General features: G+C 40.8%; 4 protein-coding genes and 1 non-coding gene across 10 annotated transcripts in view; 2 read left to right on the plus strand and 3 right to left on the minus strand.

Moving 5' to 3' along the window:
* Positions 1–1,969, minus strand: part of LOC106750705 (dystrobrevin beta) — a 17,273-nt gene extending 15,304 nt beyond the window's left edge. Inside the window, exon 1 of the mRNA XM_014631214.1 lies at positions 1,501–1,969. The gene's annotated coding sequence lies outside the window, so the exon portion shown is untranslated. The remainder of the gene's footprint in view (positions 1–1,500) is intronic.
* Positions 1,970–2,972: 1,003 nt separating this feature from the next.
* LOC106750704 (collagen alpha-1(XXII) chain-like) lies at positions 2,973–20,551 on the minus strand. 6 transcript variants are annotated; one of them, XM_014631207.1, is made up of 20 exons: positions 20,244–20,551; positions 13,149–13,215; positions 12,869–13,079; positions 12,327–12,543; positions 10,677–10,847; positions 9,652–9,723; positions 9,485–9,571; positions 8,784–8,882; positions 8,559–8,684; positions 8,053–8,191; positions 6,762–7,067; positions 6,460–6,638; positions 6,180–6,350; positions 5,583–5,780; positions 5,287–5,488; positions 4,818–4,919; positions 4,375–4,476; positions 3,786–3,953; positions 3,628–3,696; positions 2,973–3,365 (listed from the first exon to the last, which is right to left on the minus strand). In XM_014631207.1, exons 2-20 carry the CDS (start codon positions 13,195–13,197, stop codon positions 3,247–3,249), a joined length of 2,787 nt encoding a protein of 928 aa, XP_014486693.1. In that variant the 5' UTR covers positions 13,198–13,215; positions 20,244–20,551; the 3' UTR covers positions 2,973–3,246. The 6 variants fall into 6 exon arrangements, with proteins under 6 accessions (XP_014486693.1, XP_014486695.1, XP_014486694.1 ...); XM_014631209.1 differs by lacking the exon at positions 4,818–4,919; XM_014631208.1 differs by lacking the exon at positions 4,375–4,476.
* The window catches only part of LOC106750708 (transmembrane protein 68), a 37,568-nt gene continuing 14,793 nt past the window's right edge, over positions 3,917–26,691 (plus strand). Inside the window, exon 1 of the mRNA XM_014631224.1 lies at positions 3,917–3,998. The gene's annotated coding sequence lies outside the window, so the exon portion shown is untranslated. The remainder of the gene's footprint in view (positions 3,999–26,691) is intronic.
* Positions 13,839–13,911, plus strand: Trnar-acg. Its single transcript has one exon. It is a non-coding gene; the product is annotated as a tRNA-Arg (tRNA).
* Positions 22,474–26,665, minus strand: LOC106750695 (ATPase family AAA domain-containing protein 2-like). The gene is made up of 9 exons (XM_014631194.1): positions 25,718–26,665; positions 25,507–25,655; positions 24,982–25,251; positions 24,581–24,772; positions 23,586–23,767; positions 23,318–23,504; positions 23,033–23,218; positions 22,634–22,769; positions 22,474–22,487 (listed from the first exon to the last, which is right to left on the minus strand). The coding sequence occupies exons 1-9, from the start codon at positions 25,869–25,871 to the stop codon at positions 22,474–22,476; spliced, it is 1,470 nt and encodes a 489-aa protein (XP_014486680.1). The 5' UTR covers positions 25,872–26,665.

Raw genomic sequence — 26,691 nt, forward strand, 5'->3', positions numbered from 1 at the left:
GTGTGACGGTAACGGTAAACGAAATTGGTACGACGTAAACGTCAGTACGCAGACACCCGCATTTCCGTACGTCTTCTGCGTAATTCGCGTGCAACCAGCGAGTTAATTCTCTCATACCCTTTATCGGCATCCCCTTTTTTTCAATCAAGCGCTTCACTTATAATTCCAATTTGCGCCTATACATTTCGGCGTGAACTGTGTCTCTAACCGGAACCGTGAAGCAATGATATTCCACGCGCCACGAGTATTCTGTGGCGCGAGTGAAAGAGAGTGTAACGTAGTAAAGTTAAAAAAAAAAAAAACGAACTACGTATATACTTCAATTTATCTGCGCGGTGCCAGCCAAGTGACCGATAAGCGCGGGGTAATTTTGTAATTGCGCGCTTGCGCAGCGCTTGGGAGAGTGCTCTTTGAAATTTCTTTTTTTACAATGTAGCAGGGATCTTTTCGCCGATTAATCGCGCCACAGAACACACACACACACACACACACACACACACATACAGGTACAGTCTCGTAAAAGATGCTTCTTCAGATACCGCGAGATATATGGTACTTTTGCGCCGAAAACAGCCCGCGCGTTGACGTTTGACGTTAAACAGGTGCGTATAACGTCATCGATCAACATTACGATATTCTCATATCCACTCGGTGTCGCGCTTAACAGCGAGGCTTCAGCCAGATTCGCGACCACACGTGTTCGATGCCGACAGCGTGTCGTGCACAGACGGATTGATTTCGAAATTCCGAAGGCCTCGTTAGTAAATGATGAGCGCGTTGACCTCGATGTTCCGTCGATTACAACCATCGTCGTTATATCGAGCCATCGCATTCGATTTAACGGTAAGAGCCGCGCGATGAGAACGCGCGAGCTAATCGATTTACACTCTGAAATAAAAAATACTGTCGGAGTATCGGTGTTTTATTTCGGACACGGACTCGCCAATTTTGCCGAATCGTTACGCGCGCGGTGCATCAAATAGACATCTCAAATATGTTTCCGGCGACTTCAATAAAATAATAATCTCGATAACGTACGATAATGATGCGGCAACATCTGTTAATTATCTCCGCTAATTTCATCGGCGTGCCGTTCGGAGGGACGTTCACCGTTCACAGCAGGAAGCGGCGATACGTCAATTGTCAAAATCGAATTATCGATACTCCACTGAATCACGAAGCACTTTCGTTTCGCAGCGGGGTCGACAACTCCGCGGTGCCGCTCTTATCGGTCGTGTCACGCACGCTACGCCAGATTTCCTCTCGAAGGCAAATATTCGATCGGGGCATCGCGAGAGGATAAAAGGAAGAAAAGAGAGAGAGAGAGACCGAGGGAAAATCGCCGGAGAGGAAAGAGTGTGCGGGTAATAAAGAAGAAGAACGTGGACCTCGCGATGGCCTGCGATAGCCTTACTAAAGGGTACGCAGGCACCTAACCTGTTCTACCGGTCGGCGTACCAATCTATCCATGCCTGCCTGTCTGCCTACCTGCCTACCTACCTGGGGCGCTCGATGTGCGCGTGTCGCCAGCGAGCGTGCGAGAAAAAAGGGTACCGACGGGGGCGTAGAGTCGCCGTTCCGTCCACTCCTCGGAAACGTCCCACGTATTATCCTTATCACTCCCACCTCGCCATGAGATTCCGTCGCGAGAGGAAACTAGCCGTGGGGCGAGTGTTAGCCGGCCGTTCAATCGGTCGCTCTCGTCGGCTCCGGCGCGGAACTGCAGCGGCGTAGCGGTTCCGTCGGGTACGGTCCGGGATCGCACGACACACACCGTCGAGACAGACGCGCAACCGCCCGAACGAGCCCGACGCAGGGATTGGGCGAGGCGTGGATTCTCTCTCGCCGGGATCTCGCCGCCTTACGATAAACAAGCTCGTCACTCGGATGCCGATGTGACGCACGTCGCGAATTCCGCGGCCATCACTGGCCCGTACAGGCTGGATACGCTCGGCGACGCGCCACTGGCGCCATCGCCGGCGTGAACGGGCGAACGGAGAATCGGACCGCGGGATGCGCGCGACAATTCGTATTCCGGGACGGAAGGACGCGCGCGCTACCGATTCGCGCGCTATTATTTGTCATTTCCGCTCGCTCTCGATCTCTTCTCGGGAGGAAGCGACGCGACGAGGTTGCTCACGGCTACGGCGTTTCGATTGGTGTCTCTTCGGTGCTACGCTCGTCTGCAGACGTATTGGTATATCGTAAAATTAATAATTGACAACGCTTGAATGAATATTAGGTTAGTTTGGAAAGTTTGTCATCGGGTTGAGCCGAGGATAAAATGCGAGTAACACCGAATAACTTCCCCAAGTAACTTTTATTAGTCGCTGTTTAATAATCTCTTGCATCTTGTTCGGTGAAAAGGGATTTCTTGATTTCTTTTAAGAGGAGAAGCCCGCACTTTTGGTTATATTCGGGACAATTTAATATATGAAAAACTTCTCATACCTAACCTAAAAACGTAATGAAGCATTAATAGGTCTGTTCGTTATCGCTGCACCGCTGAACTAGTGCAATAAATTGAAGTGAGATAAGTATACGTTTTCCCACTTTAACTTATTGCACTAGTTCAGCGGTGCAGCGAAAACGAACAGACCTAATGACTACAGATACATTAAGCTCTTCGGGCGACGCAGCAAGCGTCGTTCTATTTTCCATTGGTTGCATTCAGAAAACACGACGGTTGTACAGCGGTTGAGGTAATTCATCAACATAATTCGCTACGTTTAGAATACACAAGCAATCAATGAACGGTCAATAATTATTGATCTGTTAGATCCCTAAATCTTGGCCAATTAATTGAATGAATTATTAAATCATACAACCGTTGTATTTTCTGAACGCAACTAATGATCAAAATTTAGATATTTAACAGTAAAAACCAATAATTATTGACTGCGCATTGATCGCTTATGTTTTCTGAACGCAGCCAATGACGCTTACAGCGCCCGAATCAAACGCAGTCCAAGTATATCGAAAAAGTAAGCTTTATTAAATAATATATGTATAATACACTGAGTTTTTCAATATTAAAATCGTAATTAAGTCATAATTGAAAGAGAAGTCTGCGCGGCAGTGACTTGTTAAGGACCCGCAGAAATTTAGTTTAGCGATAAATGCTAAACCTTGAGTACTTTTAAGAAATATTATAATTATATTTATAAAATATACCGAACTCTTCTACGATATTCTTCCTGCTGTCCAAGAATTTCCTTTGTTTTAATCGGAATTCACTATCAGATCTCAAGGACCTTTCTCGTTACCACGACTGTACTGCAGATAATTATTGTTGGGATAATTACAGAATTCGCAAAATCCGGGTGGCCCGTGCGCTCCTGGCGTTCCTCTTATACCAGGAACACCTGCGAGCAAAGAATTAGTATAATATTTCGTACTAAGCAAAGTTATAAAAGCTACAGTGAATATTATACATAATGAAATATTCTGTCTACCATTCTATGAAGCATTTTTAAATACACTAAAAAATGTTATTTAGATTTTCTTTCCTTTTTAAAACGGGAAAAAAATGTTCTGCTCTTTTCAAAGGAAATTATCTTTTTTTATTATTTTTTTTTTTAAGAAGAGAGAATTTCCTTTCCTTTTTGAAGACATAAATCCTTTTACCTGGTCTCCCTGGTTCGCCTCTGTCTCCTTGTCTCCCGGGTAAACCAACCCCATCGTTACCAGGAGGCCCTGTTAAAACACAGTACGGTTATTCCATACGGCCTTTCCAAACAAATTATGCAATAATATTTGATTTCTAATTAACAATATTGTTTAACCTGGCAGCCCTCTTGGACCAGGTGGTCCTTCTAAACCGATCCCTTCTGGACCTCTGTCTCCTTTCTCTCCACGTTCGCCAGGCGGACCCTGCAATCCCGTGGGACCCTGTGGACCTGGTAAACCGACGAATCCACGTTCTCCCGGCAAACCTGGCAATCCCGGGTCACCTGAATGATCGAGGACGGAATCAATTTTGATTAGATCTCCTAAACGTAAGTAAGATGATAAGTATACTTTATAACATGTATAATAACTGCGTCATGCACTAGTCTCTAGACTCATACAAGAGATATCCAGATATCTTTGATTAAAGCGGTTTGTCAAGGCCGATCGTACGATAAAATCAAGATATTGAGTTACGATTAATTAACTACAGACACGGATCTCTTGAGACGATGTAGCTTCCGCTTTAAAAAAAGATTCGGCAGTAAGACATGTGAGGTGACTGATGAAATGATTAGAGAAATTACTCGATTAATCTACTCGTCGCGCGTGCGCACGAAAGAAGCTTCCGTTAATTTGAGCAGGCCAAAATTCCAGGCGTTATCGGTGCTCGCGTTGATTTCGAGCAGATAGGTAGGTAGATACCTGGAATACCCCGATCTCCGGCTCGACCGGGACGACCCTGTCGAGCCAATCCCGGTAATCCGGGCAGCCCTCGTAGACCATCTGTTAGTTCTTTCAGCCTCTCTGCGACACATGCGGTATACCATTATCTTTATGGGCGCACGGCAACGCGAGACATTAATCCCGACGTCGTCGACAATGTTAAGTATGCGTATGCGATATCGTGTGGATGATACTTCAAGCATATTTGTTTAGACGACTACTATGACAACGATGCTCTCGTGGTTGTTGTTTGGCCAAACGCCTCTTCTCGCGTTAGGCTCTTCCGCTCTACGTCCAAGACTCGTCTATAAACTAACAAGAAAGACCTACAGTAGTAGCTGATCTTTAATGCGATTAATGTCGTGCTGAGCGCGAATGATAAGCGCGTGGGAATCGGTAACCCTGATGACTCGGGGGTGTACCTGGGCGACCTTGGGGACCAGGTGATCCAGGACGGCCTGGACGGCCTCGGCCAGTCGGACCAGGTGGGCCTTGCATCAGCGCTGCCATCTCGGTCATCCGTTCTGCGTGTATACGGAGGATGATGAGGAATAGAGACTGACAAGACAATTCGCTTCGATTGTATCCCTGGACGCGAATTGTGTCTTTCATTCGCTCCGCGAGAATACAGAGAATGCACTCTCAATTAAATTATTAGATTATTAGATCATTCTCTTAATTAATTTCTCAACGACATGACTAAAATCACGTCGTTGCCCTAAATGTTAATTAAAGTTAATTGAAGCTTAATTTATCCTCCGTTTCTTCCTGGACACGAAGATGAAGGGAGTCAGAGACGGTGGAATGGTTAAACTTTAATTAACTTCAATTAATTTTTTAGAGAAACGGTCGACGGCGAGCGAAAGAGATCGGGCACGCTGATAAAATCACCTCTCAGCACACTGGCGCAAATATCTCGGATCTCCGCTTCGTTGATACTACGACCGGATGGCCCCTGAAGTCCCGGCATACCCGTTTGACCTCTGTTCCCAGGCGGACCTTGTAAACCGGGTGCTCCATCCTTACCGGGCATTCCGGGTAATCCTATTTGGCCCTCCGGTCCTCGTTCTCCAGGAGCACCCCTGTCACCTGGCTAATCGTTTGTTTCAAAACCATAAAATCGATTTATTTCGAATTATCGGGACGTGATTGCATTCGCTCTTACATTCCTACAACAAAATACTAACAATTCCTGGCGCCCCAGGCGGGCCTCTGGGACCATCCAGACCGGGACTGCCGATGTTATCGAAGCTGCTGTTCGGATAAGGTGTATTTTCGATCTGAGCTGGGAGACCAGGAGACCCTGGTGGTCCTGGTGGCCCCAGCAGCCCTGGTAAACCTGGTCTTCCTTCTAATCCTGGTGCACCCGGTGAACCAACCATGCCCTAAATATACGAAATATTAAATAAATGTAAGGGCAATGTTTTTGTTACGCGATACTTTATCCCTTACCAAGAGTTGGGAAATAACACGTTCCTTGATAACGATATTATTGAATAATCAATAAATATAATAAATCAATAATGCGATTAAAAAAATAATACGATTAAAAATCCTAATAACTTGATTACATTGTGCGCTAAAGGCTGTTGTGTCTATTAGTGTAGTTACAGGGTGGACGACAGTGAAATAAAAAACTTAAAAATTTGGCGAAAGAAAAGTAATAGAAATTATAGTGATGTATTGTTATTTATCGAATAATGATGAGCTATTTTTTCAAAATCAGAGGTAATAATAGTAATAGTAATGAGTTCAAAAAATAACTTTTCCAACTCTGTCCTCACCGTGCCGCCCGGTAACCCGCGAGGTCCAATAGGACCTTGCTCGCCCTCTTGCCCTTTGCTCCCTTTTTGCCCCGGTTTTCCATCTAGTCCTGACGATCCCGGTTTTCCAATGGGTCCGTCTAAACCACGAGATCCCGGCAGGCCCGGATCTCCGCGCATTCCTGCAAGTCCCTTATCGCATGCAACGGCGAATATTCATGAAAGGATGCGTTATCTTACGTAAAAAGAAAATGATATACAATAAAATGCTGTTGCTTGGGAATCCAAAGTAATAAAGTACCTTCGATCCCGGTAATCCTGGGATTCCATCTTTTCCCGGAGCTCCAGGTAGGCCCGGAGAACCTATTGGTCCGATTTCTCCTTTGGTACCTGGGTAACCGTCTTCGCCAGGAGGTCCGACGGGCCCTTCGGGACCGGGAGGTCCTGGTATCACGCTACTATCCGTCAATCCCGGTGTACCTTGAAGGGTAACGTTAAATACTTTCTTTTTATCTTCATGATAGAATATGAAGAAGCAATTAATTCATATTAACAAAATCTCTCAATGCTTGATTTTTGGTAAATGAACAGAGAGTTGCGAACCATCTCGACCAGGTTCTCCGACATCACCCTTTGCACCGGTCTGGCCTGATGATCCCGGAGGTCCTGGTATTCCTGGTGATCCCGGAGGTCCTGGTATTCCTGGCGATCCTGGTAAACCTGCCAACCCCTGTAGTCCTGCTACACCAGGAGAGCCCGGTGGTCCTGGAATGCCAGGAGCGTCAGTGAACGTGAGGTCTCCTTTGGGTCCTGGTGGACCGGGTAGTCCTGTAGGACCAGGGGGACCTTGCGCACCGTCCTGACCACGAGACCCATCTAATCCCGGATATCCTCGTTCTCCACGTTCGCCTGTAACATTATTGTTAAATTTTCACGTTTCCGCTATTAGGAAAATGTTATATAATTGCTGCCTTGAAGAGGTCCGCATTGAAACGTTTGAACAACTCTATAGTCGCTCGTTTTTGTTGCTCTATTTTTTTTCCACGATTGAGTAGGTTTCGTCATTGAAATCTTGCGCGCATATATGTGTATTGGTTCTTATTGGATTTTTTCTCGCTGATTACGCATGAAAGAGCTTTGATCGTTTAATTTCAGATTTTCAGTGAAAAAATGTTGAACTTCCGATACACGTTCGGTCGACTTTGGCTTCCGAGTTACTTATAAGCGGACAGTTTGCAGACGTTGCGGCAGATTACAATAAATTGATTTACAATGACTGCGAATAAGCGCATCTGGGTCAACGGGTATCGGTGCGTGGAATCTCGTGCGTCGCTCGGATCGTTTAATAGTCGCTATTAGAATCGTGATTTTTTTACAACGTCCATGAAATAGTCTTAAAGACAAAATGGCATGGGTGGCACAGGCGTTTCTGGCGCATTATCGATGAGTGAGCGAGATCATTATCGTTATGACTAGCTTCATCAAACCGAGCGATTTTCAGCTTGCTGTGTATATGGCTCATGTCATTAAAATTCTTCCATTAGCGGATTAACATGCTCACGAGTATACGAACGCAGGCATTACGTAAGATCACTGAACTCGTCTGGGTACAATCGTAAATTGGACGGCAAATTGATTTAGATATTGCAGTGGCGACTATGTCGAGTGCGAGATAATCAAGAACACTCGTTTCGTCATATTCCCGCGCTCCGTCACTGACGACGAGAATAACACGGTTATATGTATCCCGGCACGATTTCTAACGAGATCGAATTACATCGTTCAGCATGTCTTCGGTCGCTGTTAATAAACGTAACGAATTTAATCTGTCTCAATTGAGCGGCTTATGAGATTTTTTTTTTCTAAAGAATAGTACGTTTGTGATACCCCTTACCCTTTTCGCCCGGATATCCTGGAGCGTCACCATCTCCTCGTTCTCCTTTAGTTCCTTTCGTACCGTTTATGTCCCCTGGCGGACCCGGGAATCCTCGAGGACCTTGATCCCCTTTCAGACCCGGGAAACCCATATCACCCTATTTGGAGTTTACTTTTCTATCGCTATTCTCGTCGCAAAGAGAATCTCCACTTGCATTCTCGAAATTTCTTCAATTGGAATCTCATTCGAAACAAGTGACAAAAACGGCAGTATTTTTACTCGTAAAGCAATAGTGAACATGCTGGGAAAATACTAGTTCTGTTCTTTTTTGTTGAATTAATACATCAGATTTACTCTTAAGTCTCGAGAGAAAATATTCACTTGACAATTCAGAGCGTAGAATTCACTTGAGTCCGAGTGATTCGGATTGTCACTCTGTTTTTCGAGCGAAATTTCACCTCATCATATTTAAAGAGAACTTTTCCACTGGTCCGAGAATGAAGATTCAACGACACAACGCTTACCCTTTCACCACGATCGCCCTTTCGCCCTGGAAATCCTTGTAATCCCTGAGGACCCGCGGGTCCGATTGGTCCTGTAGGACCTTGCACACCTGGAAATCCTCTTGCACCGATATTACCTGGAACTCCCTGATAAAATGTATGTTTCTTACTTTCACATGCACTTTTTCATATTTTATTGGAATAAAAACTATTTATTAGATCGCGAAATAAACAACGACAACGTACTATTTTGCCTTGCTCTCCCGGTGGTCCATGTTGTCCCGAAAGTCCAATTAAACCTGGTGCACCTATTGGTCCTTGTGCTCCGGGTGGACCAGGTAATCCCTGATTTGTTCATGAATCGGTAGTGATATGTCTATACGAACTGATTTCAGAACTTTCGTGATAAGAACTCAAAGATCGCAACATGTATCGAATTTAATTCGATTAATGCAGGTTGAAGAGGGTCATTTTGAGAGACAATAATGCCAATTTCAGGAATTAATGATGTACTTTTATACGATTTTGCAAAAATTTTCGGAGCCATTCTCTGTATTGCCAAAAATCCAAATCGTCGGTAATGATCATTTCAGTTATGATATGATTCAACAAATGTATGCCAGGTGTTACTCAAGATAGATGTTTTGACTATTTTCCAGGGAAAACTACTGGTCGGAAAATTCTGATTTTAGTTTTTTTTTTTTGAGTTCCTTGTATCTCAATTATCCTAAAACCGATACTTGGATCTTATGAATGTCAATATTTTTTAAGCCCAGTCCGAAGTAGGTTAACGTAGGTTGACTTCGCATCGAGAGTGCATTAGATTTTATTAGCGTGTTTATTTTTAATATTGAAAACCGTACGAGTTTTCGTGATTGTCCGATACGTATAAATATTAATAGATATAAATGATAAAAATTGTATTACGCAATTCGAACGGAACTTACGTCAGTACCGTTGAATCCACGTGGCCCCTGCGGACAAATCATCTCGCAAACAGGTTTTATTTGCGGTAATGGAACGCCTGGATTAATCTGTGATCGCATAAATAGCGCTAGATAAATTTTTGCGAATCTTAAGCCATTTCGAAGTATATCGAATATCGAACACTCACCGGCAGTTCCTCGCATGTTTCTCGTTCCTGTCTCGTGGGATCGCAGTTTAAGACCATCCACTGTATGTCGATCTAAACGTGTGATGTAAATAAGTACTCGAGCAATTTAACAGTTTTGGGATATCACTAATGCTTCATTAAATTTTTACAGTTACTGTATTATTATTAATAGCGGAGATTATGTAATCTAAATGTTACAATCAACAAGAAGGAAGAAGTTGATAAGAGCCGACGTAAGATGTCACTTACAAAATCCACTCAGTCCGTGTGAAAAAATAATAAAAAAAGGAGCACCAAATGAATTCCTATAAGAGTTATCTTGCGTTGGCTCTTATTGATTTGTTTCTTCTTGTTGATTGTGCATCAGAGAGTCTTGGCCGTTTAGTAGATTTTTTCAAATGTCACACGTCGTAGTCACGTCTACATGCTTCTATTTATTGGTCGCATTCTATTTGTCGCATAACATCGTTTTGAATGTGGGCCAAAGAGTCTAACATTAAATTGCGTCCTCCTTTATTGACAGTTCTAGCCTCGTTTCCCGTAAAGCGGGCCGTTTAATTGTGACGGCCGACACGTAACGTTATCTCGCGAAGATGTACATTCCTCGCGGTGACATAATAGCTATGCCATTCGTCAGCATCAGATGTGTACATGCGCAAGTAGATCTTTATGAGAAGTTAAGCTCGAAAAGTCTACGGTTAAAGAGTAAATATGTTCAGGTCAAATCGAGAATTTCGCTCTCAGTGGGTTCTATAAATATGTTTCAACTTTTTTTCATATATACGTGAAATCTGTATGATCTTTTGTGTTTGAGAAAAGCCAATTAAAACTAAAAGATTTACAAGGAAATAACTTTAATAATTTTATATCATTTTATACGTGATATCGTATGTTGAGTTCACTTTTCTTTCTATTTTATTATTAATTGTAGTTCATTTTTTAATGTCAGGAAGATTTACGATATCTATTGAGAAATGGTTAAACTTTGTCTTAATGTGAACATCAAAAATACTAATAGGACTTACCGGTACTGTGATTTTACTGTTACTCATTTTAGCTATCGATAGATCGCCATCGACTTTAATCGGCCCATGCGGTCTCAGCTTCTCCGTGCCAATGTGTTCGCAATCGATGTGAAGCACTAGCTTGTCCTTGAACACTCCGAAATTTAATTTGTGCCAGCTCTTGTCGAACACCTATGTTAACAGATAAAATGTAATTAATTAAGTAAATTTTTCTTTTTATCTGCTTATAGATAAGATAATCTGTAAAGAGATTAATGACCGTTCAATGGAATTGATTAGCGAATAGTGTCGCATCGCAAGAATCTCCATTGTTTCAAAATGCGTGGAATGACGTTCGCGAACGTCAAAAAGATTATTATTCATTGATGAAGAGATTCCGTGCATTGCGATGATGCGTTCTTATCGCCATATCATCGATATTGCAATCTACAACCCTGTTTTTCTGTCACGCGACAGGACTTTAATGTAGCAAGCATCTTCAAGTGACAATTGCGCAAGAGAGAAGTGACTTAACGCGTTTTACATCTGCCCGATGACGGGACAATTCACGCGCCCACTTTTATGCAACTCGGAGCGCGTCTCGCGAGAAGAGCTTACGTAACGATTTCGTGGGACAATTGAACGAAACGCTCGTAATGATCGATCGGCTAAATCGCTTTAGCGGCCGTTCCAATTCTTTCTCTTTGTTTTTCCTTTGACGATGTTCCTAACGATAAAGCGATCCACTCGAGAGGATTTACGACCATGTGTTCCATAAGTATCACCATCAACATCGGAATCCACTCAATCGAGTTCCTATATTGATAGTGACACTTGTGGAATGCACGGACGTAAAGTTTCCCGAGTAGGTCGCTCTTATGAAGGGACCGCACGACGTTGAATTCACTGATTTTGGTCAAATTCGTTGGGAATACAATGCATCCCCAACAGCTGATGTGTGTCAAGCAGTAACGTGAATTACGCAAAAATAAGCGAGAAAATCGAAATTGTAAATTTAACTGTCTCTTAAACTTATTCAACTTTGTATAATTATTTTTACAATTTATTTTCTTTGTTGCATTTATAAATTATTTAAAAAATTATCTCTAGGTTTTAGATTAAATTACATTAAAATAATTTATAAATGTAACAAAGATGATGAATTATAAAAAATAATTATACGAATTTGAACATGTTTAAGGGACGGCTGAATTTACAATTTCGATTTTTTCGCTTATTTTCGAGCGGTGCGCTTTACTGCTTGGTATGTCAGTTGTTCGGGATGCACTAATTCTCACTGAGTTTGGTCAAAATCGGTGACTCTACCGTCCCTTCGTAAGAACGGCTCTTTCGAGAAGTTTTACGACCACAGTGCATTCCACAAGTGCTGTCAACGTGGAAACCCGCTCGACTTTAAGGCTTTCGATGCGGAAATGAGACATGAAATAGTCGAACAATCTTCATAACTTTTTGTCGTAATGGGAGAAAAACGCGTCGGAACTGACCCGTAAAACTCAGCGACTTTCGATACAGGTTCTGCTTCCATCGATCGAGTGGCAATTCCATTTGGCAAACGTATGTTTAAACCAGGGATATAGTGCGATTACGCGCAACAATATACGACACGAGTTATTCTAGAACGATGACGATGACGCGACCGATGACACTCACGCGATCATTCACGAAAGAGACAGTCTGCAATTTCCCCTCGCGATCAGTCAGTGAGAAGTCCAGCGTCTGTTTCCTTGGATTCATGGTGATGAGAAACTGTGCGTTACCTTCCGCGTCCACGACCCTAATGATGTGCCAAGGATACTTCGGTATTTTCCTGGTTCGCAACGTGTACACCAACGTGAATTCCTGCGGAAATCCGTTGGGTGTGATGTTCCTGAAAAGGGAGTAAGATATGCGAAGGGAATTCCGGTATCACGAAGAATATTTCCGACGCTAATCGATAGCTTTAACGGGGCGAAACGCGAACGATAATACTCAAGGATCATTATTACTTTAGATATAATTGGAAAGAATTTATAGGCAACCGAGATCTATAATTATAGATTATACCGGATTAAAGAGGTATAAATTATATCCGACGAGTACGTTTATTTCGATTCATCGCAAACGCGAGACTTCGGTAGATCTACATCGGTAGATCGCGCACCAAGACGCTGCTGCGTCACGCCGCTTCTACATATGTTAATGTTAAACGATACTTCGTCGGAAGGGTGACATCAGTGTCTTTGTCCAGTCGGTACGCCGTTTGCATACGATTGCTGCCTCTGACTTTCGTTACGCCGCTATAATGTGCCTTCAACAGGTCCAGTTTTAACTTGCTAATAAAGTCAAAAGTTTGAAGGTCGTCTTCGCCAGATATATAACTTTCGCATAATCCACGTTCGACGAAGCTCTCTTCCGCAACACATTCTGTCGAAAACGTGAATCGTCTCGAACTTTGTAAACGTTGCATTGATATTATATATTATTATTACTTACGGATATAGATTATGTGTACTGTCATGAATATCCATGTTTGCAGATACATTTACCGCGGTCGAACAATCTAGAAAAATAATAAGGATTTTATTAATATTATATAATGTAATTATTATAAGTATAGTCGAATGTTGTATATTTAAACGTTTAAAACATTTAAACGAAGCAAAAGAGGCCTGATAGATGCAGGTAAAGAGCCTCAATTTCTTAATAATCAATAATTAAAAAAAATTAAATTTCTAATACAAATTTTTTAAAAGGATAGTAATAGATGTCAAATGCTATATAGAATTAAATTAACATATACAATAATTAACATTAAAAAAACTCCTTTGTTAATGCGTTCACTTTTAATAATTAAACTGTTCTGTTAATGCATAAATTTTCATCTCTTCGTCAATACACCAGGAAATTAGTTTTTGCAATAAATTATAATTTACGTAATATATCTAAGAAGCAAAGCAATGTCTAAATGCTGTAATTAAGTTCGACTTGAATTCAAATTGAACATTTTACCCAAATAATATATTGAGAAAATACTATTTATATATACAGCTTTGAAGAAATTGATCATAATAAGAGTTTTGTAAATATTTGACTACTTTTTTGTGGTTACTTCTGATACATTTGTCATCATTATATTATTTATATTTACGTATAATGTTATATTAAAACAAGGTTGTCATGTGTGGTCCTGTGGCGCAACGGATAACGCGTCTGACTACGGATCAGAAGATTCCAGGTTCGAATCCTGGCAGGATCGGGTTTATTTTTTATGCTAAATTTAAGCCTTCAGTGTCAAAATTATTTGTTGGAAATATTCTCAATAAAAAATTCTTAATGTACAAAACAGCTTAAGTTAGATAAATTAAATTTTTGTCAATGTAAATTACAAAGGATGGGGCTTATAAGAGCCTATATAAAATTTTTAGTACGATATAGAATAAAATTGATTTCTTAATTTGATTTTTATTATAAATTGCTTTTGTTCTATATTGCGCACTAGAAAATCGTTTTATATGTCCCGTACTTTGTAATTTTAACTAAATATCAATAGAGTTGTTTCAAATATTTTTTTACTTGTCAATATGTTTTGCAAATAAAAATATAGAAAAGAATTTGTAAACTCTGGGTCAGAAATTCTTTAATACAAGTCGCAAAATTCTGTATTTCTTTTAATAAAAAGAGGAGAATGATCTCTTAATAAATTAAATTCGGTTTCGAAAGTACTAATACGCTTTGACATCGTCAAGAGAGTAGCATGCAATAGCGATAAGGAATGGAAACATTTATATAGCATAAAGGAATGTTTAGGTCGTATTTCGTTTCATGAAAGGAGAACCATATATGTGTTACATATGTATGACTTCCCTTTGTATGCGTATACCTTCTATCTGTCGTAACGATGGAGCCACGTCAGCATAGCTGCTACGATATCTTGTATACGACGTAAAATTTGTTCACTTCTATTCGTGACAACGACGATTTGAGAACCAATGTTCTTTGAGAAATTTCAGATTAACTTATAACTCAAAAATGTTCTATTTTTCCATAATTCATTATTCCATAATTGGAAAAAATGCGCGAAAATTATGTTTGAAGAGATTAAAAATATTTTATGGACAAAAATGGAAGAGATTATCTCATTAAATCGACGTTAAATCTTCAAGTTTTAAAAATTTAATTTTTTCTGTCTTCTCAATTTGGAGTCATATATTAACCATCTGTCTCCTTCTCAGACATATTTATATTTAAATGTTCTTATTTGCATGTTTTTAATTCAAGAACCTGTATTTTAATACAATTTTCATTTTACTAAATATGTCTAAATATGTCACACATTCTTGAAATATAAATATTTTTACTATATATATTTTTGAACATATCTAAAAAAAAAATTAATATACCTTCCTGATTGTAATGCCGGCCATTTACAAATAAAGTTTTAGAGGAAAAATGAATTCTCGTGAATATATGTTTGCATATCAGCTTATCGTACGATGAAAGATACGTATAGATTTATTGACTTATTAACTATCTCACTTGAAATTATATCTTCGATATCGAAGTATGAAGAGCAAATGTCGCAATGACGATAGACATGCGGTGTGCCGGTAGTAGGTTGCCGGTCGACCGGCAACGAATCCTTTTTGTGAGAGGAGAAATAATATTCTCCCATTCTGGCATGTTTTTTTGCGCCAGCTCTCGGTGATTGGTCGGTTGATCTACCTGACCAACCATCAAAAGCTGGCGCAGAATGATATGGTAGAATTGGGAAGCATTTCCCTCACGGGACGATTTACTTTCAGTTAACATACAAAATTGAGTGAGTCTATTCGCTAGCAGCAAGTTCAATACAAGATTACGGAACTCTTCTCAAAGGTTATCGTAGATTGCTGTTTATACAACAAGGTAGGAAAATAAATGTTTCTTCATAAAAAGATTATGGAAAGTTATATTACTTTATTTACTTATGAAATATCTCGATACATGATGGATAATAAAACATATAGATATAGATATAACATAGAGAACAAAGTTTCTTTAGACTTCGTATGTGTGTTTGTTTGGATTAGAAACTTCGATTTGTTTAATTGTTAAACAATTTAATATCAAATATCATTTGTTTGAATAAAAATGTTGTTTCACCATAGTAAAACATGTTTTGTTTAATAGAAAAAAAAAATATTATTTAGGGGAAATATATTTGATTTTCAATACAAAAAATTTGTTTCATTATGTATTAAATATTGTTCCATTGAAACAAAATATAATTGAAAATCACATAAATAATTCTAATTATAACGGTTTCGATCTTAAAAATCATGTAATTTTTAACCTAAGAAATGAGGGGGCATATATATCATCGTGTTTATATTTATATTAGTGATTTTCGTTGATTTTATATATCGGCCAAACCTCGAAAAGAAACGGATCGATGAAAACATTGAAGCGTTTGTAGATAACTTCAATATGGCCCTCATGGCTAAGATATAATATCGTTAAGAATATAATTTCTCAATATTTCACAATATTTTCCACAACAAGAACTTCTCTCGCAACGTATAATTATATCATTCTGCTTCACAGTGTATGTATTGTTTTAGAAAACGTTTTCAGTGTTACATTTATTATCAATATTACCCATGTATCGTTTTTTTTGTTTTTTTTTTTACTTCATAGATTTATGATGTATTTTCATCGCTTTGATTATCACAATTTAATCGACACGTTTATTAAATGAGTGAAATCATATTAATCTTGGTGCATATGAAGGAAAAAGCGAGGTAACTTTTCAATCAAACCAATAAACCGCGTGTCATTCTCAACAACCGAAGATCTGTAATCCGGATCCAATGAGTATATTGGACGACGGCCGGTCCGAGTTCGGTTGTTGCGAATGTTACACGCGACTCGATTTACACGATGCCAAAGTCTTTTGTGTCGGCGCCAGGTCGCGTCACGGTGATACGCACACGAGGTGGCGCCACAGCCGAGCTAGGACGAAGTTCGATGAAGTTCATCGCGGCTACGACAAGCTTCGACAGTTGCCACATAGGCAAGCACGAGAACTGCGCAGGATCACGTGCACGGTGCGATTAATGGGAGCAAGAAAGATAAGCGGTGAGAGAGCGAGAGATAACATCATGTCAGGATCGATAAGAGGCTGGTCTAGTCTACTGGTACCAGAGATGCTGGTGCCTATCGACGGGCAGTCGAACAGAAGTGGCCTAATCTTTCCCTCCGGTGTGAACCTGCGAGAATGCAGCGTCGTCATAATCGGAAGTACATGTCAGATATGCGGCAGAGACTTCAAGTGCATTACTGACGTTGCTATGCACATACAATGGCGACACTGCCAGATCGAAAATGTGCTGAACAGTGATCTCAATTTTGACCTTGACCGCGATGTTTATGCGGAGAACGTCTGTCAGGAATATGACGACGTGTGTGACGAGCAGTCCGATGCCATTTCGGACTTGAAGTCCCACAAGCGACAGATCAACAAAAAGCAAGTACTTGAAAAGAGGCGAGCTCGCAAGCTGCGCCTGATAATCAAGATCGCCGGTGTAAAGATGACGGAGATACGATTACATCGGAAATACCTGAAGACGTATAACAGCGAATATTTCGACGCTGGCACGCATGAGAATGAGAAACGTCAAGATGACGGTACGAATATCGATTTGTCTCTCGCGGACCGTGTTGTCGGTAATAGCCGTACACAATGTGTACAGCCCCATAAAGCTACAAATCGATACATTCGAAGTAAATTGGCGTCTGTTCAAGGCGCCGCGATAGCGTGCTCTACAGGTGCACCGGAGAGGAGTTCTATTGAGATCTCGAATACACCGAACACAGACGCGACTTTCAGCACGAATGACGTTTTGTGCGCAAGGCACGTATATCATCGTGAGGTCACCTATCCGCAGGCGGATACGTTTGCCGGAAGTCCCGTTTATGCTATAGATGTTCGTGGCAGAAGTACTTCGCCAAGGAGAAACAAGGAGGAGAGAAGAAATCTTGTAGCGGAAAACACGTCGATCGTTCTGGAAGATCGGGATTTGTATTGCGAGGATGACTCCTCACTGGACCATTCTAGGGAAACCGTCATTTGCCAGCGAGTCAACGAGCCCGCAGAAACAACAGCCACTGTCGAACCGGGTTCTTCGTCCAACCGAAGTCTTCACCTATTCTGGTCTAATAAAGCTGTGGAGAATGGAGCAATGGATCAATCGACGGATTCATCGAGGGAACCTATAGAAATAATTATCGATAACGAGAGCGACGATAATTGCAATGAAGATGTAAAGAAGCGTCCGACCGCTCGTTTCGCTCCAACTGACGGGAAGAGACGGTCAGCGAGGGTTGATCCGGTCGTTGACGATGACGTGCAAGAAGTGTTACGAATTACTAGAGGGAAAGTGCAATGCGACATCAATCACGAATCGCCTAATCGTACGGAAAGAGAGATGCTGGTGCGAAACGCTCTCGAGCAAATGTATGTAGCTTCCACGCAGCCAGAGATTATTTATCCCGATAAGGACGATGCTATACTTGTTGTAAACAACAACATCGATTCGCGGGATTGTCCCCCGTGTGTGGCCATCGTGGACGATGATTGTCAATTTCCGACGAACCTGACCACGTTTATGTGCGGGACAACGTATGACGAGAAACTGGACATCTATTTGAAGTCATTGCGCCATTACACAACAGTAGTTGAATACTGCAACAATGTGTCGGAAATTAACAACAACGGCTAAGAGGAGTACACGGGATCGATGAACTTTTTGTTGTAATAAATAGCAAGACTGCAATATGGTATATTGTAATGATAGTGAAGCAACCATTATTAGTTGCTTCAGAGGATCGAGCAATATAGCAAGAATTTCTTACTATTGAATGGTATTGAAATGGACACACGACGTCTGTAAGTCGTAAACCTCATTCAAAACCAGATCAGTAAATGTGCCAATATTTATGTTTTATTTGATTTCTCTGTTATTTAAGCGAATATATATATTTTTTGTATATTATCGCGGACTCAAAGAAAGCTCACTCTTCTCTTTCTTTTTCTATATATTCGTTTACTACTTATTTTTAACTCTACTTATTTTTAACACATTGAGCGCCGCGCGGGCTATTGGTGGTCCACGTTGAACTTTTTGTTCAAGCTGCATATATTTTACATTACCTCTTCTTCACGAGAGCGTTTTTTGTACTCTTATAAATATTATAAAATATATCTTGTAGTAAAAATTACGTGGGCCATCGGTGACCCACGCGGCATGAATGGAAAGTCACATGAAATTGGCGTGGTACTCAACGTGTTAACAAACTACTTAAGTGTTGTAATTGTGTAGGTTAATCTTCAATAAAGCACTAATATTTGCTAAAGTCAAAACTCACTAATCTGTCTTTCATCTTACTTCCATTATATATGGATATAATATGATATGATATACTATAATATGTCCAGCTGCTAAAATGACATGTTAACTGAATAATTAATTGCCATAATGTACTTATATATTTATTTATATATTTACATACGATACAAACGATTAGAAAGATTTGTGGGTTTTGGTGTGGTAAACATTAAGGTTTCATTGAGGCTTAGTGTACAACACAAATGTGGAATGTACATAATTATCTGTCAATTCCAAGAGAGGTTTCCTGTTATATGGGATAACGGATGTTATTAATATAAATATATGTTTGTCACGCGCCCGCGTTTACGCTTGCGCCTGTGCTTGCGCGTGTGTGATAATAAATGGTTATATGTCATGTATTTCATACATGACATATATGTTATATGTCATGTATGAAATACTCTCAGAGTAGACTATAAAAAGATCTCATTCTTGATAAGAGTGAAAACCTAGTAACACATATTTCCAATGATGCAATATTTCATAATCGTTAACGTCGATTGTCATTATGAATTCTTTCTGTGTGTCCTAAATGTAAATAAAACATTTAGAATCACACTTTTAACGAGTAAAACCTAAGTACATGATGAGATTTTGATATTTCTCTATCAGCTGTCTATTAGCTAATCTCAATAGTTACGTTAATGGTACATACCCTTTGCGTTAATTTTTATTTAAATTAACACACCATTAGTTTCATTTTAAATTCCGTAACTAAGGGACATACGAAGAAGAGTCCGTCCATCAGAAAAGTCGCATATAAATTTTGTTTAAGAGGAAAGATTTATCGAAGATTTCCTTTTTTCTTCTATATACATTTTTTGTTGTTTTTACTTCTTTTTGACCGATATTTTTACCGAAATGTTTTCCCTAGTGCTTAAGTATCAGCGAAGATTTTACCCTTTCTGTAACGCTGTCGCAACGTTACCGAACACTCGTAATATTTTACGATTTTTTAACATATACTTTTTTGTATGTTTGTAATAAATATTTGTTAATGAACATGTAATACGCCTCAGTTTTATACGCCTCTGTCAGGGAAGCTACGAAGCTAATAATGCGGTTAACGATCGGTGAAATTTTGACGAAAGAGAGAGTTAGGAACACGAGGAAGACAAATTTCGACCACCGTTTACCAGTCAGGATGCCCGTACGTTACCGTGTTATTTGCGTGAGCTCCCGGTCGCTTCTCCTCTATTATTATCGTCGATAGCACGTGTTTTGACAGACGAGCCGGAGCCACAATGATAAGAGGGGTGGAGAGTTTCCGGCTATATACCGGCGCGGCTTCTCTCTGCTCGGTACGCCCACGTCGACAAAATATATAATAAATACGTCGCTTCCACCGAAACGATTAGACGTACGCGACTTCCTGCAACACGAATTCGCCGAAGTACGATTGCACTCGAGATACAGAGCGCAACACGATACACACAGCATCGCACAGCAGTCGTGCGTTCACTGATAAGCGAGGCCTCCTCCCGATGAAGACCCCTTCTACTGCGAACTGCGAGGGCCTCTCTAGGAGGAGGAACCGATTCGATCTTAGGTCTATGGTCCACAAAGGGAGAAGAGAGATGCTCATCGCATAGCCGTATATCATCCAGCCTGTCGGCGCATCAAAAGCGCGACAGCGCGCTGACACGACACGACGGGATGAACTGTGGACAAGCACATCGAGTTTATTGTCGCCATCGCGCATTACACTACATTCGATGGCGCTTCGACTTATAACAGCGGCTATAATAAAGACTTATCGCGCTTCGACGCGTTTTGCGTTTCACGGACTCGGACATCACACAGTGTTGACTGACGAGCGTCGAAGGGAGGAACAACGTCTCGCCGTCTCCCCCTTTCTCTTTTTCTCGCTCGACGATTAATCTTCCTCCTGCGCCGCGCGCATTTTCGCCCGTTTCGATTCCTCGTGACGCGCAACGTACTCATTCACAGTCGCGCACAAGTCCCCGTTGTTCTCCATTGTGAATTCGAGGGACGAAAACAGGCTCTCCAGCAAGTGACTCTGCCACTCGCTCGTTGATCGAACGATCGTTTCGACCAGGTCCTCCATCTGTGAGTAAAAGAGCTTCTCGTTGCTGGCAGAATTGCCGCCGGATGTCGTCTTCTGCCGCTTCGACGGCGGCCCCTCGCCGGATGCATTGCACTCTCTCTTGATATTCATTCCTGGTAACGGTCAGTAGACATTTATGAATCTCTCTCTCTCTCTCTCTCTCTCTCTCTGTAATTAGTACTTGTCGCTTTAAGGGCTTATAGAGGAGATTCGTCGGATCATCAATAGCAATTTCTGCGTTTTCAATAGAAAAGGCAAAGCTTAGTAAAGCGCTTCACGCTGCAGATTATTCGCTGAACAACACTTTTAACTGCTTCCCCAATTAAGTCATTGGCTGCGCGCGTTCAGCACAGAAAGTAACTTGGTAAGCATTGCCAGCAGTTCCGCAATTATTGAAAAATTTCCCTCTGACGTGTTTGCTAAACGGTCCAGCCTTTCGAAGGGAAAAACGGCGACTAATTAGTAGACATGTTGGAAAAGCGTAAGCCGTTTGTTTTGTTTAGCAGAAAATCCTACGACAAAGCTGCTGGCAACGCGCAGCATAAAACGCCTATCAAGCTTCTACCGAACGCAGCCAATGATTTATGATTGGCTCAAAGGATGAGTCACACATTGCAGACGTGAAATCAAATAATTATCTAAAAAGATGTATATGTGAGCTGGACTTCTGAAATTTCAATTGACAGTTATTGGATTTGGAAAACGTCGAGTGCAAGGATTGCACAGTTTCGAGCTTGTTTCGCGCATTCGTTTCTCTTTAATCTTCCTTGCATTTTGTGTCACGCTAATTTCTTTACAAAGACATTGCGGTATACATTAACGATCGATAATCTTTGCGTGCGAGGCTCGTACTCTTAAACGTACCTAATATTCCGTTCGAGTCGGTAGAACGTACGGAGCTCCTTAACTTTCTGCTGTTCTCGCTTTTGAGCTTCCTCGGATTTAGGATTTGCATCTGATCTGTTACGTGTGTTATTAGAATTATATTTATCTTTTGACACAATTATCCCTATAAGCGTGTAATATTATTTAATATTAAATAATATTTCTGGAATATTAATAGATGGTTATATGTCTACTCCCAATGATATTAAAAAAATAACATTATTTAATGTTATTGTAATATTATATATTTTTTGAAATATTCAACTCTATGTATATATATAATTGAAATTTTTTATTTCAAATGTATCGCAATATCAATCGTTTTATTATATAAACAAAGAGAATTTTATGTAAAAATACGTTTCTTACTATTATTTTTTGAATATTCTAAGAACATTTTTATAATAAGAATATTATGTGAATTGGACAAATAACATCAATAGAACATTCCTATAATATTAAAAAATATTACATAACATTCTTAGAATATTATAAGAATATTATTTTAATATTGAATAATATTCATGTAATATTCTAGAAATATTACGCGCTTATAGGGATCGTTCGGTAAGTGATTACTTTGGAGGAACGATTACCTTGCGATGAGCAGTCAGAGAGATCGTCGGACCCTCCGTTAAGGAACAATTGCTTGAAGAAAGATCGCCGCTTCTGCGACGAAGGCAATCCCACTTCGTACACCTCGCCTCGATTATCGTCGTATATTCCTTTGATCTGCGATTGCGGAGTAAGCGGTCAAATGCATGGATGTGCAAACGTGCAGAAAAGTATTTCACGGAAAGCGTTTCCAAGAAATTGGTCCTGCCGTTCCACTCGAGTCTATATTCGATCTGTCTTCTCACATATTTCAAGTAATTTAAAATAAATTCTGCAAACTTCCCTTCTGGAATTTCTCGCTCGTTAACCTGCCGTCTTTAACATTTGTCGAGCGGAACAGCAAGACTTAAACGTCGCAATAACTTAAGGGGGACGGCAACCTCTGTTGGCAATTCGGTGTGTCGACAGTGAGCGGTCATTAGCACCAGCATGTGCACGGATCGGTCGAGACCTCGCATTAAAGAGGTAAAAACCACTCTCGCGATCTCGTCCACCAAATCCCACCAGGTCAAGACACCGGGGACGTACAGCAATGCCGGTAGGGTGCGACGTGCGGTCTTGATCTTCTGTTACCACGACAGAACAACTTTGACACTTATCTAAGGACAATTATGCGGTAGTAAGGGGTAGTCTTTCTCTCTCTCCCTCTATCTCTCTTTCTCTACTTGTATCATCGCCTCCTCGGCCGCCTTCCCGGTTTCCTCGAACAGAGTCGTGACGTCCAGGATGTGACACGGCAGGTGTTCCAGGGTGTGCAGCAACGCGGGCCCCAAATGACGTGTGTGCGAATCATCGTTGCCGCACAGCAGAATTCGCGGGCAACCGTTTGACTTCGACATGGCTTTACCTGTACTGCGGAGTTCGACGTTCAGTTCCGGTTGGTGTTTCGCACTCCGCTGTCCATCTCCAGGGTTTACCTCTCTCGACGCTTACATGTTATCCGAGATCAGCATGCCGACCGGGCAAAGTACTTGCAACCGCGACAAGATGCTCGTCAGATCCTCTTGTAACAACGGCTGTATCCTGGCTGACAAGCTCTTGATCGGCGCGACGACGACGCGATGCGACGCTGGGACGATGTTCTGACGCGCTTTTAGAAAATCTTCTTTCTCAACCTCGACGAGAAATGATTAAATTGCGTTAACGTGTTAATGTAGGAGTATTACATATGCATAAATATTATATGAATGTTACATAAATATATATACACACAGTGAAATAGTGACTGCTTCTTGGTGGGAAAGGTGACAAAAAGTGATCTTTCATACATCAAAAGTGACATTTTTTTGTCAAATTTTTAGAATAACCAAAATCATTTAAGCAACTTAACTTAATATGTAGCGAATTCTTTTCAAGTACGATTTGAAAGTTCCTAACAAGGAAAGACCAAAGGTATGAGTGATACAATATAAATACACTTTCGGAACAGTTTTATTAAGAGAAGCGGCAAAAATATATATGTAAAACGTCCATATTTTGCAAATTTAACAGCAGTTCAAGAAGAAAAGGGATTATAGTAACCCATTTTGGACGATGGTGAATATTTTAGTGACTTGTCAAGAAAGAGTGATAAAAGGTGACTTGAGTGACTGAATATGGCGCACACAGCGCTGAATTATTACATAAATATATTTTAGAAGCTTGCAAGAGTTTGATGAAATCTTCTCGAGTTTCTTTTGATGTACGTATCTTATATAAAATATATATTTATGTGAGAAAATATACTGGATTTCAATCGAAAATCTTTCACGAAGAAGATTGTCTTCTTTCAACGGAAAACTTACTTCGAATACACATTTCACGTGAAACATTTGAAAATAATAAGAATTCTTTTTTAATTTTGCATCATTCTGTAGAATTATTCGATACTTATTGTTACTGAAGCTTGGGAAAAGCGATAATTTTGATCTCGCCACCGATTATCTTACTTTGAGATGGCGTTCGTTGATGTGGTATTTGGACTTGGAAATGTAGATTTGCGGATAGTTCCTGCGAATAGAACACATAACTGCTTCGGCACAGAGGGCTTGCAGATCGCTACCGCAAAATCCTAACGTTTTCGATGCTAAATACGCTAAGAATTTCTGCGTCGGCTTTTGCTTCCAACTTTTGATGTGCACCTACGGTATCACCGCACGAAGAGAAACGTTAATGCAATCTTTCCCCCTTTTTCTCTCTCGGATATTTCCAGCACAAAATGTCCTGAGATCATCTTGGACGATAAAGAGAAATGGATGTCTCAGCATGAGACATTTTCTAGGTATTTTGAAGGCACGTTCAGGATGACACTGGGATATCTTGTGCTATTTGGTTTTTTCTTATCAATTACCGAGAGTATTTCTTTTCTGGCGCTGTAACAAGGCAAAGGAAAGTACAACTCTTTATCGAATCTACCAGGCCTTCTCAGAGCAGGATCTATCGCATCGATTCTATTGGTCGCGCCTATCACTATGATCTCGGAATTATTGTCCAAACCGTCCATCAGAGCCAATAAAGTAGAGACCACACTGGCGTGGACGAAATCCTGACGACTAGACCGTACAGGAGCGAGACCGTCGACCTCGTCAAAGAAAATAATACACGGTTTCGATTGTTGCGCCTGAAAGGAATTTTACAGATGTATCACACTCATTTTTTTAATGGTATTCTTTAAAAAATGAAGAATCTTGTTTCTCATTGTCAATGCTTATTTGTAGAAAAATGAGATTTATAGTTTCCTATCACCAATGTGTTAAGAGAAATAAAGATAAATTGTGCGACTTTATTTCCGAATATTTACGCTTAGGAAAACATTGTGTAGAAATTAAAATAAATGTATAATAAGGATTGTATGAAAGAACTATGTGCTACTAACTAAAGAAAAAATCTTCTCAAGTTTCTTTTCGCTCTCTCCGACCCATTTGCTGAGGCAATCAGAACCTTTACGTGAAATGAAGGAAACCTTGCGCTCCGAATTGCTGCACTCGGTCGCCAGCACGCTGGCTATGAGAGTCTTTCCGGTTCCTGATAAAAGTCGAAGCACGTACCAATAGAGTCCCATTGTCGATATAAATATTTCACCTTACCTGGCGGGCCGTAGAATAACAAACCACGTGGCGGTCTGAGATTAAATTTAGCGTACACCTCTCCGTACATCAGCGGGAAGAGAACCATCTCCTTCACGATCCTGATGTGCTTCTCCAGCCCGCCGATACATGAGAAATCTTTCGTGCTGGACATTTTCCTCTTTTTTGCCCTCCCCCCGAGAAAAAACAATTTTGTCAATGGAAAGTATTTTTAACGCGAACGGTCAATGCGTACATGTCATTGTCACGATCATCGATCTGGTCGAATTATCGGTGCAGAATCATTCGCGTATATCTTTACGATCGATTTTGTCACTGGAATTTTTTAACGGATCGCTTGGTGTTACGACAGTGCACTGCTCAATTTCATTATTCCTGACGTTTCGCCAGCTCTGACAGACGGAAAGTCGTATCGGTTGGAATTGTCGTATCGATACAGTAGCGTTCGTATGTTTTCGCGCGTGCGGAAGTACAAATATAATAATATCTGTTCTTCTTCGCGGGATGATACGGGAAGATGAGGACCGGACGATGATGCGCAAAAATCCTCGCGCGAGGCCGGTTACATTACGAAACTTTATTTCACTATACTGTATGACAATCAAATGTATTACTTATATGGTAAAATAAATAAGGCAGTGGATGCATCGTCGCTTCTCGTCCATACCTTTTACAATTCGCGTGTAGGTTCTTAAGGCTACCGTCTACTCTCCGGTCGTGTCACATTGTCGTCGTAGAAAAAGATCGCCGGACCTGATATGCTACAGCAAGCTCGAACGTGCGGACGACTTTCTTCGTAGAGAGTAGTCTTAAGGGCAATTATATTGAGAGATGAGTGTCGTGGTCGCTCGTCCGTAATCGGCAGTGTTTCGCGAGAACCTCTCGAGAATCGAGACAGCGCGCACACACACACACGCACACGCGCACACACATGTACAATGTTTTTATTTTTTTTATACATACATATATATATA

Source organism: Dinoponera quadriceps, unplaced genomic scaffold, assembly GCF_001313825.1.
Source record: "Dinoponera quadriceps isolate SergipeBrazil2010 unplaced genomic scaffold, ASM131382v1 scaffold5144, whole genome shotgun sequence".
Classification (NCBI taxonomy): Eukaryota; Metazoa; Arthropoda; class Insecta; order Hymenoptera; family Formicidae; genus Dinoponera; species Dinoponera quadriceps.

What these genes read in the sequence shown, in the direction of transcription:
- LOC106750704 (XM_014631207.1), bottom strand. Translation starts at nt 13,197, where the DNA reads ATGTATCTGCAAACATGGATATTCATGACAGTACACATAATCTATATC. An exon ending in TCTCTTTCGTGAATGATCGC is followed by an intron (nt 10,848 to 12,326) that starts GTGAGTGTCATC and finishes CTGTTAACATAG; the next exon opens with GTGTTCGACAAGAGCTGGCA. An exon ending in CGGAGATCGGGGTATTCCAG is followed by an intron (nt 3,954 to 4,374) that starts GTATCTACCTAC and finishes TCGATCATTCAG; the next exon opens with GTGACCCGGGATTGCCAGGT.
- LOC106750695 (XM_014631194.1), bottom strand. Translation starts at nt 25,871, where the DNA reads ATGTCCAGCACGAAAGATTTCTCATGTATCGGCGGGCTGGAGAAGCAC. An exon ending in TCAACGAACGCCATCTCAAA is followed by an intron (nt 23,768 to 24,580) that starts GTAAGATAATCG and finishes TTTCTCGTCGAG; the next exon opens with GTTGAGAAAGAAGATTTTCT. An exon ending in ATGCTGATCTCGGATAACAT is followed by an intron (nt 23,505 to 23,585) that starts GTAAGCGTCGAG and finishes CGAACTCCGCAG; the next exon opens with TACAGGTAAAGCCATGTCGA.